Source organism: Rhincodon typus, chromosome 6, assembly GCF_021869965.1.
Source record: "Rhincodon typus isolate 14 chromosome 6, sRhiTyp1.1, whole genome shotgun sequence".
NCBI classification, from domain to species: domain Eukaryota; kingdom Metazoa; phylum Chordata; class Chondrichthyes; order Orectolobiformes; family Rhincodontidae; genus Rhincodon; species Rhincodon typus.
The window spans coordinates 57,211,725-57,224,594 of record NC_063337.1 but is presented as its reverse complement, the minus strand read 5'-3'; the positions used below and the strand labels follow the sequence as shown (position 1 = coordinate 57,224,594).

Below are 12,870 nucleotides of genomic sequence, written 5' to 3'. Positions count from 1 at the left end.
TGCTAACTGACATACGTTGTCTTTCAGTAATGTCTTTACTTTAAAATCCCCATTCTCATTTTTAATCCCCTTTGTAGCCTTACCTCGACATTATTTCTATAATCTCCTCCAGGCCCACAACCCTGTGAGATTTGGCATTCCTTTAATTCTGGCCTCTTCATTCCCATTACAATTGCTTCCATTTGTGGCTGTACCTTCAATTGCCTGAGTGCCATGTTGTGAAATATCCTGCCTTTGCCTCTCCACTGCAATTTCCTCCTTTAAGATTCTTCTTAAAACCTTCTTTGACTAGGTTTTTAGTTGTCTGACCTTATATCTCCTAATATGGCTTGGTGTTGTGCTTTGACTTATTATGTTCTTCTTAAGCACCTTGGACTGTTTCATTGCATTAAAATTGCTATGCAAATATAATTTGGTGTTGTTGCCTCCTGCCTGGTTTTCCTTCATCCGTAAGTTATGCTTGCCCACCGCACCCATTCTCACTGACCTCAGTTGGCTCCAACTCGTCTTAGTGCCTCACATATAAGATTCGCTTCCTTATTTATAAATCTGTATGTGGTTTGCCATTTTCTGTCTCCAGATATCAACAACCCTACTACCCAACTTCATTTTCGCACCCCATCCAAAAGCCAATCCAAACCCACTAGTCTTAACTTTAACCCCCTTGTGCATCCACTTCCTTTACCCTGTCATTGACAACAAGACTTCACATTGTCGAAAGATCCTATTTCCAGAATTTTCTTCTCAATCCTCTTCCATCTGTCTATCCATTTAAGAAACAACCTTTAAATGACTAGCTGAAGAAATAAATCTGTAATTCACTATTTTCCCTTCCCACCCAGCAACCCTTCCACATCCCCCTCCTCCTTCCTACAGCCTTCAAGGAATTATTTCCTTATTCTTTGCCCCTCACACCATTATGAAATACTTTGGAACAGTTTTCAAGGTATGCAAGTACTGTTGGTTAGAAACAGCAGCAACATGCTCCACGTTAAAGCAAATATGCCAAACCAAGTGTTATTGATTCAGATCTAATCTTGTAACACTGCTCTTGATTTGATGGTGTGAATTTAGTCTAACCTTTTTTAATTCATGTGAAAGAAACAGTGGTTGAAATTTGATCCACTGCATGCATCATTGTCAACACCCTCCCATGATCATGATGATGGACATGCAGCAAACCAACTCTGTTCAGATTCAGGTAGTTTCAAAGGGTTCTCTGTTGCCAATGGCTAAAGAGACTAATCCACGAGAGGCAGATTCTGCCACATATGAAGTGGAAGTGCTGTGTGTATAAAATCCATATTATTCTTACTGTGTATTCTTCATTCTCATCTTGTGCAGGGAAGAACCCACTTGACCCACGAAAAGCAGGTGTTTGCTCAGGATCATCAGCCAATAAGTAGCCTGGAAGAAGTTGTTCGCAAAATTAAACCAACAGCTTTAATTGGTAAGTTAAAGAATGAATGTTACCTTTGTTCATGCTGAGCTTTAGTGTAAGATTGTGACACTGAGCTGCCATGGATATGGAGAAGTATTAATATGTCTTAAATTGGAGCATTAAAAACTCCACTTTTTTAAAAAATGCAAAGGACTTGCTAAATCCTGAAGTTTAATTGGAATTTGTTTTTCTTCGCATCTGGATTTAAAACACCAGAAAAGAAAGTTTGCTACTTCTTGCAGTTTAGAGAAATGCTGTTAATGAAATCAAATTGAAAATGTTCAATGTAGTCCTCAGTACTTGAGTCCACAACACAAAGTCGAACTTTAGGCTCTAACCAGTCCTGTAGCCTGCAATCTTGTTCTCCGCCACCCTTCTCCAATCAGTACACATTTATAATAACTTGATGTTTGGTCAAATAAATGTAATCAATGGGGCAGCAACATTGTTGTGGTTACTATCTTAGTGAAAAATGCAACTCACTGACATTCCTATATCACTAGAAAAGTGGAAGTTGGATGATTCTGCTCTTGAGCAGCACTTGCTGAACAATTACCACACAACCAACCAATTTAAGATAATTATTTACAGTTGCTAGAAGTGACATATATTCACATGCAGGGATCTGTTCTTTGCAAATAAAAGGAATATGTTGAGGGTTGCATCTTTTGTTTTTGACTTACTCAGAAGCATATGGTTCCCTGTCATTTCCTCCATGTCAGTGTCTAGACAATCAGATTCAATTTGACATTGAACCTGCACCTTTTTCTCCTGCAATGTAAATTGTTGAAATCATTTGAAATTTGGCACTCTTATGCTAGGTCTGATGAGTACAAGATGAAAACGTTGGCAACATGTTTAAATTTTCAACAGTGTTCAAGTTATTTTGCAATATAAAACGTCAGTTAAGATTATCTTTAGGGGTATCATCTTCTGTAAGTATTTGTTATTTTTAAGAGATTGTTTAAAGTGATTTCAAATGCCCAAATCAGGGAAACTTGTAGAAACCAATTACTGTAAGATTACCATGTAGATTTGCAGTTTCTGTCAGGCTACGGGGTTAAAGGATACGACTGCTTGTATTTTCAATATCACGGTCTGGCATCCTCCAGTGACCTTCTAAAATCCTGATAATGAAGTATTTATTTTAAAAAATATATTTTGAGGGTTGGTAAGGACAGTGATTTCTTGTTTCTGATATTTTAATGCTTTTATAGCCCTCACATTGATAACATTTGGCTGTGCTTTTGTGCAAGGAATATGCACACTATCCATATATTTAGTACAAATGAACAAATTGTACCCACAGACTGCAGATGTGTCTGTTCTTTCCACTATTATAAAACGTACTGCTGGTACATATGGTGCAGTGGTAATGCCCATACCTGTGCGCCAGGAGACCTGGGTTCAAGTCCCACCTGCCCCAGAGGTGTGTAATAACATCTCTGAACAGGTTGATTAGGAAATAAAGTATAAAGCAATTGTTTTTGGTGGTAATGACCCAGAACGTTTTTGCCTTTGAGGATAGTGGAAGCAGAGAAAATGAATAATCTCAAAAGATAATTGGATAGGTACTTGAAATAAATAATCTTAGAGGATTATGGAGCTGAAGGAGGAGAATGAGTCTGACTAGATTGTTCCACAGGGAGCCAGCATGAACTCCATAGGTGCACGGAACTTTTAGTCTTTTTAACACTGTGGAATCTCCTGAATTAATAAATTCATCGCTGTTGCAGGGTGTTTTTTTTATATCAAATGCAGGTTATTGCATTTAGGGATTTTTATGACACTGGGAGCTGTTACATTACTAAAATTTTTGCATTGTGCTGGGGAATGCTTCAGATCACTTGATTCTCCAATTAGGATATTGTGTTTAGCTTGATTCTGAGTGATTTGTAAAAACTGAAAGAACTGCGGATGCTGTAAATCAGGAAATATTGCTAATGCCCGTGGCCAGGGCATTTCTTCCTGGTGGTATTTAGCCAGCCGTTGTTTCAGGGTCTTATTTATCCTTTCCACCTGTCCTGATGACTGAGGATGATAGGAACAGTGAAAATTCCAGTTGATTCTCAACAACCGGCAGACCTCCTGACACACTGTTCCTGTGAAATAGGTCCCCTGATCCAAGTCAATGCTGATGGGTAGCCCCCATTGGGGTATGTAATCTCTACACAGTACCTTGGCTGTGTGGTTGGCTGTGGCCTTTCTCATGGGCGTAGCTTCTACCCATCTTGAAAACCTACCCACAATTACCAAGACGTATGAGTATCCCTGACAGTGTGGGAGTGAGAAATAAACAACCTGCAAATACTGGAATGGACCTGGAGGTGCTGGTGCTTTCTCTTGGGAGACTTCCACTCTGGTCCCTGGGTTGTTTTTCTGGCAAGTGAGGCAACAGTCCACTATCGCTTGAACATATATTTTAAAGCCTCATCCCCACCAGCTGCACTCGAACCGGGCTGTCATCTGTTCTGGCCCCAAATGTCCCCAGTAGTGGAATTGTTGTGCAAGATATGGCATCAGGGCAGTGGGTGCAATTTGTCGGTTTGATTCCCGGTGCCTCCAGATTCCGTCTTCGCGTAACCTGTGTCTGTTTACAGTCCTTCCCATTTTTCCTTTCGGGAACATTCACGCTGCATTGTTTGCAGATCTTGATTTGTTGTCCCAGTGTTGAGGCAGCAGACGTGCATTGAGGCTCATGACAGGAGTGATTGGAGGTGGCTCTTCTGGCTGCATTGCCCTGGGCTTCTACGTTGCTGTCTTCAGTGTGGGCTTTACACTTTAATATGGCCACTTTTTTGGGTAACTGGAGAGCATCCAGCAGGTCCTTGAATTAAGTCCTGTTCCTGATGGGGGTACCTGCAGCAGTTAGGAATCTGCGCTGCTTTCATAGCTGGCCAAAGTCATGGGCAACTCCAAAAGCATAGTGGCAGTCCGTGTAGATGCTGGCAGATTGATTCTCTGCTACTCTGCAGGCTTCAGTTAGAGCCCGTAACTCCACTTGCTGTGCTGATGTGCCGGGGTGGGGGGGGGGGGCGGGGGGGGGGGGGGGGGGGGGGGGGGTGTGGTAGGCTACCCAACGTTATGACAGTGTGGAGTGTCGTGACAGCCCGTCCAGCTTTCCTTATACCCTTCTCCACAAACAAAGATCTGTCAGTGTAAAGGATGAGGTCTGGGTTTTGTAAAGCCTCATCCATCATTTGATTGTTGTCCTCCTTCCTGCATGATCCCAGTGCAGCCATAGTCGTTTTCCTGTTCTTCTGTCAGTAAATGCAATAGCGTGGCTGGATTGACTGGGCTTGCATGAATTATATGTAGGTTAGAGACTTTCAGAACTGTTGTCCACTGGGTCCATTGAGCAGCATTCACCTGGGATACACTGTTCATTGAGAACGAAGTGTGCACAGCATGCGAGTATTTAACAGTTAATTTCTGGTCCAACAACAGACTTGCAGTGACTTCCACCACCTTGCATGTAGTTTGTACCGCTCTCAAAAAGCTGCCCACCCGAGGGCTACACTGTCCAATTTCCCTCAATAGTATCCGACAGGTCTTAGTCTGTCCCCGTGTTCCTGGGCCAGTACTTTTGTCATGTATTCCTCCTCCTCACGCACAAACAATGTGAAGGGTTTTCCGTTATTAGGAATCCCCAATGCTGGTGCGGAACAAAGTGCTTTTTTTCAGGTCCTGGAAGGCTTCTTCCTGTTCCCGTGTCAATGTTCTTTTGAGTCCCGTTTTCCCTTCAGGATGTCTGTCAGGGGCTGGGCCAGTTGGGTGTATGAGTCAACCCAGCACCGGTTAAAATTGCATAAACAAAGGAAGGCCCTCAATTCACGAGTAGTTGTAGGCTGTTTGACAGTGTGTATGGCTGCAGTCCAACCCTGGGTGATCTCCCTTTTCCACTGGGAGATTTTCTGCCCCAGATAAAGCACCTCTTTCTGGGCAAACTGAGCCTTTTCCGTACTAGCTTTATGGCCTTTTCGTTGCAGGTGATTTTGAAGAGTTTTAAGATCTATCTCGTGTTGTCTTTCTGTTTCGGAAGCTGCCAGTATATCATCCACGTACTGAATGATAACTGACCCGGTTGGTGGCATTTGACAGAGGTGGTACACAGTTGGGCTGTTGTGGAATCCCTGTGGAAGTCGGGTCCGTGTGTATTGTTGTTGCCGTACAGTAAAGGCAAACCGCAAGAGTACTTCAGGTGCTAGGGATACTGACCAGAAGCCATTAGTCATATAAGAACATAAGAACTAGGAGCAGGAGTAGGCCATCTGGCCCCTCGATCCTGCCCCGCCATTTAATAAGATCATGGCTGATCTTTTTGAGACTCAGCTCCACTTACCCGCCCACTCACCATAACCCTCAATTCCTTTACTGTTCAAAAATTTATCTAGCCTTGCCTTAAAAACATTCAGCGATATATATATCTATAACTGAAAACCACTTGTGGTCTGGTGTTAAGGCACTAAATATAGTAGAGGGGTCAGCTACCAGTGGGGCCTTCTGATCAATGCACTGATTAGCCTTCCTATAGTCTACAGTCAGTCACCATTCCCCACTTGCCTTCAGGATGGGCCACACCAGGACAAGTGGGACAGACCCCCAGTAGCCCTGGAAAAACCCAGGACAGATGCCCAGGCAAGTGTTACATCTGTGGGAAGGAAGGCAAAGGGGGAAAGGGCAGAGCTCCCCAAAAGGGCCCGAAGGAAAGAGAGACCCCTATGGCAGGAAGTAATCAGTTTAAAAGGCTGTCCACTCAGCTGCAACAGGAACTGCTAAGCATGACAAAAAACTGAATGAGCCCGCCCCGTGCCCCTTTCCTCTAGGCTTTGAATTATTGGGAGCATTCCTGTAATTGACATCAGGCTAATGGGATACTGTTTGGTGCAAGGCGGGGGCGTCCCTGTGAAGACCACGGGTTCCATTTACAGTAACCCGCGTTATCCTTGTCTTTAGACCAGATAAGTTGTTCTTTAATTCTTCCCTCGGTAGGGCGCTGATGGATCATGTCATTCATCCATCATCAAAGTGTAAGGATGAACTTAATTGGGTGAGGATATCCATTCTGAGGAGCGGCGGTGCCACAGGTCCTACAAGTGCATAGGTTACCAACTCGTGGGGGCCGAATGCAATGTTTATGGGTTTGGTTCTTTTAATTTCAATCTTATCAGCTCCAGCTTTGTAAGCTGCCCTCACTTTCCTGTCCAGCGGCAGTTTGGTTTCATATTTCTAGGGTAGTCTCTCCAAGAAACATTCAATGTCTAGCTCAGCTGCCTTCATGGTCACATACAGTCCATCTCCACTCTGCTGGCATAAAGCCAGTAAGAGCATGGAGGGGCATGGGGCGGGCTCATTCAGTTTTTTGTCATGTTTAGCAGTTCCTGCTGCAGCTGAGTGGACAGCCTTTTAAACTGATTACTTCCTGCCATAGGGGTCTCTCTTTCCTTCGGGCCCTTTTGGGGAGCTCTGCCCTTTCCCTCTTTGCCTTCGTTCCCACAGATGTAACACTTGCCTGGGCATCTGTCCTGGGTTTTTCCAGGGCTACTGGGGGTCTGTCCCACTTGTCCTGTCTGTAGGACTCACCCCTGGCCCCCATATCCCGGTCGAGCTGGTGGGCTCGGTCAACCGGTTCATAGTATTTGGTCCCCCTCTAGTCCCAATCTGGTTTAGCCAGCTTCAGCATTTTAGTGAGCTCCGCTTTAAGTCCGGCAGATATCAGTGGGCTGCTGTCATAGTTTTCAAAATCTCTATCATCCTTCTCATTTGGGACCCCTGCACATTCCTTCCAGTTGCCCTAAACCTTTCCTCATGTTTCAGGACTTCCTCAGTGGCCTTTTGACAACAGGCAGTGACCTTTGTCCAATCAGTCTGAGGTGGACTATATCCCTGTAACCACTGTTTTATTGCTGTCCAGCCAGCTTGCAGCTCCTGCTCATACTCCCCAAGGGCCCCTTTGACTGCTTCATGGAGGTGGTGTCTTTCTTTTTTGGTAACTATTACAGTCAGAATTTGTACCTCATCCCATGGAGCAGGTATATTCCCCTTAACCGGTTTAGGCTTTCCCAGGTTTTCATTGGCTCTTTCTTTGGGTGAGGCATTTCTTTAGACCACCTGTCAATGTTTTCAGGGTACATGTATGATGTGGTTTTCAGTCTGCCTTACTGGAACATCCACCTCCTTGCCATCCTCTAATCTTTGCCTCACCATTTTCTCAATTTTTACCTTTTTGTTTTTAAGGGCTCGTAAAAATGGTGTTGGGGATGTGTAGTCTTCATCACTGTCGCTGCTGGAGGATCCTTTGGTCTCAAGAGCTATAGCTTTATTTCACTTAACCACTTCCTGGACGTCACAGGTGGAGGGTACAGATTCTGTATTGGCTTGGGAACTGGGGAGGGAACCTGACAAAGCTGTCAGTTCATCCTTCAGTTTTTTTATTCTCCTTTACAAGCTCCTGATTTTTAAGCTCAACTTCCTCCCATTTGGATCTTTCCTTCTGTAGCTGTTCATGCATTGCTTTTATTTGATCTTTAAGATTATTTACTTCTCGATAATGGGCTGACAGGGTCATGATTTCATTTCTTTGGCAGAGTTGTGCCATCAATGTAAGGGACCATTTAACCTTGTCCTTATTCTTCTGCTGGGTGATTTTTCCCCAGACCCGTTTCATGTCCTCCAGGGACCACTGTCCTTTTGGAACATTATATTTCTGTTTGATTCTAGTTAGAGTCTTCCCTAGCAAAAACTGTACTTCAGAGTACTTCAGTAACTGCCGCAGCATTCCCTCCTCTGTTATGTCAGGAGGGGCAAGCCCGCCTTTGGAGGTTACTGGGGTCACACATGATTACCCAAAATCTCATGCCATAGACAATGTCTTACTGTGGACTCCTTGTCCTAGACCTATTTCAGTCGATTTTGAGACTTCTAGCTCTAGGCACGTGGGATCCAAAAAGATAGAATACTCATGAAAGGCTCGGGCTGTGTTCAGGGACTAGATCATGACTGAGAAGGGTGCTACTAACCTTCTGATAATGTCCGTGACCGGTCAGTTTCAACAGTGTCCCCAGTGTCCTGCCAACTACGCCAAGTTGTGAGATTGAGATTGTGTTCAAAGAACCAGATGACTAGGATCAGTGAGTGGCGAAAATAGCCTCTTTATTGCACATTCACAGCAGCATGATGTAAAGCGAAAATAGAATCCCAAAATCATAGCTCAAAAGTAGCCTCTTTTATACAGAATTTGAGCATACATCAACCTTCTAACACTTGAGTGCTAAGTAATGGCTATTGTACAAAAACTGTCTTGCAGGAAATCAGAGATGATTTAAACACTTGCTAAGTGTTAGCGGTTATTGCTAATGGTTATTCTAATGAGATTAGAGTGTCCTCGCATAATTCAAAAGGTGTTAGTCCTGTTATTTCCAGAGTTAGAGTGTTGATAAAAATGTATCTGTGTTTTAAGTAAAAGTTTGGATTTCTTTCAATCACGGCTGTCTCTGACTTTTATTTACTATTGTTCAGTTTTACTATTTACTATTCATTTAGTTTCGCAGCTGTGTTTATCTGTGGGTTCTGTTTGCTATAGCTCATTCATTCATTCAGTTTCATAGTGACCTCTGTTATAGTAACACTGTCAGTTTCATTCATACCCTCATTCATTCAAAGTCGTGCAGTTCTGGACATAGCACTGATAGTTTTATGAGTAGGTTAAAGGTTGCTATATGCACGGCATTGAATAAAAACTTGGGGCAAGGTAAATCCTATCACCTACAAATCGTAATATGCATTGTCTAGTACAAGAAAGTCTGCAAGGAAGTAGCATTTTACTTTTAAAGAAGAGGGCTAATCCACTTGTCACCTTTGAATGCTTCTTGGAGCCACATCGGCTGGAGAGGTGTTTAGAGTAAAGGGTTGGAGATCGCATTTATTCAAGGCTAGATTTTAGTATGAAAAACACTACTTTTGGTGCGGAAGTATAAAAATGTTTTATCCAGTTGTCTTTATGCAGTTTTGTTAGTCGTTACACATGACTGCACGCCATAGTGGAATGTCAGCCTTGTTAAATGGAGTTGTGTACATAGTGCGTTATGCGTGACTGCACTTTCAAGTGGAATGTAACCGCACCGTTAAGTGGGTTGTAACCTGGTACGGTATTGCGCTTCTCCGTTAGTTTGAATAGGATGGTTAGTGCACATAAGTCTGTAGTTAGTACTATATGCCATCATGAACAGTGACAAAATAATGAATAATTATTAATGGACATGAATTATGATATATCACACAAAAAATGTACAATTTAATAATAAAGTGCTCCTAGCGGTCCCAAAGGCCCTGCCCCAGGGTAATTGAGACTTAGACTTCATGAAGTATAAGATAGGGGTGGAGGTTAGATAGGGTAAGGTTTAGAGTAAAAGTTCGGCACAACATCGTGGGCCAAAGGGCCTGTACTGTTCTATGTTCTATGTGTTGAATCTTATTGTTGAGTAAAAGTGTCAACCAATACTTTTTTGGACAAATAAGTTTCTTTTTTCAGTCATCTTTGTGTTCATTTTAAGGAAATATAGCTAGGTAGTAAAAGCCCACCCAATCTTGGTATCTGTCATCTAGTTTTTTCTATTCCGCCTTCCACTCTATCAGATTCTGGTCATTTGTATTCTCCCATCATGTGTTCATAATCGTAGCTTGAGGAAATCAAGTTTCCATATTGCTGACACACTTCCTTTACTCAAATATTTTACATTGGCGACAACCTTACTGCATTTTCTGTCATTTGCTCCCTTCCTGCAACATTAGACTTGTTTAGCCAGTCTGTTATTTATGGCTCTTGAAATGAAGCATGAAAGACAAGTCGAAATGTGTCTTTAACTGAGGTTACCAGATTCAAGTTCCCATGTTTCTGTAGTGATATTGAAAGCTGGTACTGAAGAAACAGGGCGAATGGATTTTGCACACTTTTTTAAATTCTGAGTTGTCTGAGGACTGCTAAAGGAAGGGAAGCTAGGTTAGAAACCGATGCAGAAAATACTTGTATTTATATGGTGCCTTATAAAGGATAAAATATTCCTGAAGATTTCTGAAGAAGGGCCCTGACCCGAAACGTCAACTTTTCTGCTCCTCTGACGCTGCCTGGCCTGCTGTGTTCCTCCAACTCCACATTGTATTACCTCTGACTCCAGCATCTGCAGTTCTTGCTATCTCTAAAATATTCCCAAGGTGGTTTACAAGATTGTTATATAATAGAACTAGATAACAGGTGACTTAGCGGGGTATTAGACTAGATGGCCAAAAGCTTAGTATTAGATGTAGGTTTTAAGGGGCCTCTTAAAAGGAAGATCGAGAGCTCAAGGAGGGAATTCCAGACTTTCAGACTTAGGCAGTGAAGGTGAAGCCTCTATTAATGGGACAGTTAAAATCAGTGATCCTCAAAACACTAGAATTGGTTGAGCCCAGATATTTTGAATGGCTGTGGAGCTGGAGGAGTTCACAGAGACAAAAACAGAAATTGCTAGAAAAATTCGGCAGGTCTGGCAGCATCTGTGGAGAGAAAGCAGAGTTAACGTTACAGGCCCAGTGACCCTTCTTCAAAATTTTCTGTACAGATGCTGCCAGACCTGCTGAGCTTTTCAAGTAATTTCTATTTTCGAGCATCTGCAGTTCTTTGTTTTTTTTTTCTGTTTAGAGTGTATGGAAATGTTGGGAGGATTTGAAAACTAAGATGAAAATTTTAAAATTTGGGAATTGTTTGGTTGAGAGTCAATGCAGGTCAGTGAGCAAAAGAATGATAGTGAGTGGGATTTCATAGAATCATAAAGTCATACAGTAAAGGATCTTTGGCCCATCAAGTCTGTACTGCCAAAAATATACTGGTACCTGCACAAGTCCCACTTTCCCACACTAGGTCCATAGCCTTGAATATTATGACACTTCAAATGGTCATCCAAGTACTTTTTGAATATTGTGAGATTACCAGCCTCAACCACCATCCTAACAACTGCATTCCAGGCCCTCGCCACCATCTGGGTGAAAACACTTTTCTGCAAATCCCCTCTAAACCTCCTGCCTTTCACTCTAAATTATGATTTGGTGAAACTAAAGACATGGACAGCACATAATATCAACTTTACATAGAATAGAATGTGAAAGAGTGCAGTCAGGTCTCAAGATGATAAATGTATGAATAAGCAGCAAATAGCAGAGGCAGAGATGAAGTAGAACAGTAATACAAAGGTGGAAATGCATGGAATTGTTGTGTGTGATTGAAATTAGACAAGTGTCTCTCAAGATTTAGTAGCTTTTGTTTTACACCAAGTATTCCGTGATCCCATTTTGTTGGTCTCTTAAATATAGGAAGGAGCTGGAATTGGCAAGAACTCCACATTTTTATGTTCCTATGCCCTCAGAATTGTTAAATTTTGAAATAATGGCATTGCCCCCATGTGGCAGTTCCCTCAAGTCATGAATAGTTAAGCTATAATTTGCTTTACTGTCCTGAAGTGTATGCTGTCCTTTAGTATGTTGAAGTGTTTGATCAACCATGATCGTATTGAATAGCAGGACAAGCTCAGTGGACTGAATGACCTCCTCCTGTTCCTATGTTCTCACACTCAAGTTCAAGTCAGTAGTATCGGTGAACTCCACTGAATTGTTGGTGGTGTACAAAAAGAATGTGCCCCATGAGTACAGGCAAATGATCAGAACTTCCAACGTTGGGATTATTTTTCACAGTTGTATGTTAGCTATCTTACTCAGTGCCAAGAATGTCATAATTACAGCCAGAACCTCCATCGCCTTCCATGGTTGAATGGAGAGCCATTAGTTTTTTTGGGTAAAGTGATGCTTGCAGTCACTTGTCCCAGTTAAATGAGAGGCTGTGCAAACTCCACTGAGGCTAGTGTTGGACCCATGGACCCCCTATAACTGTTGAAGCTGTGACACAAAGACATAATGGAACCTTTGGTGAGTTGAGTTGTTTGACAAGTGTGAATTTGCCTCATGTCCAGGTCCCTCATTCTTACCAATGGTTTGATCGTGTAGAATTTGATTAGTGCATAGGAAGAAGTTTCTTTATCTTGGCCAGTTTACGCATCAAACAACCTGGCTTAGTTGTAAAGCCATTTGAAACCCTTTTGAAATTGACAAGAAGTGTCATTTTCTATTTTAACTCTTGGTCTTTTTTTTTCTTTTTATGGTTCCTCTGCTGCAGTCATTGGCATCTCTTGTCAGCTGAAGGAAGACAAAACAATTCTGAAATTACACATGAATTGATTTTTAAGTTTTGTGACTTTCTAGTCATACATAAAAAGTGTCCCTTAATAGCCTCAAGAGAAAAAGCTAATCTTTAGATGCGCAGTCAATGTTTGCAGCCATTGTATTAAAGTACTACACTTTTCTTCAAACGATTATTTCAAATTTCTTTTTGTGAAAAGAAGAAA

The 12,870-nt window shown here is 42.2% G+C and overlaps 1 protein-coding gene across 1 annotated transcript in view; it reads left to right on the top strand.

The window, feature by feature from the left end:
- LOC109931073 (NADP-dependent malic enzyme-like) overlaps nt 1-12,870 on the top strand; it is a 169,560-nt gene that overhangs the window by 143,111 nt on the left and 13,579 nt on the right. Inside the window, exon 11 of the mRNA XM_048598202.1 lies at nt 1,345-1,450. Within this exon, the coding sequence (XP_048454159.1) occupies nt 1,345-1,450 (106 nt within the window). The remainder of the gene's footprint in view (nt 1-1,344; nt 1,451-12,870) is intronic.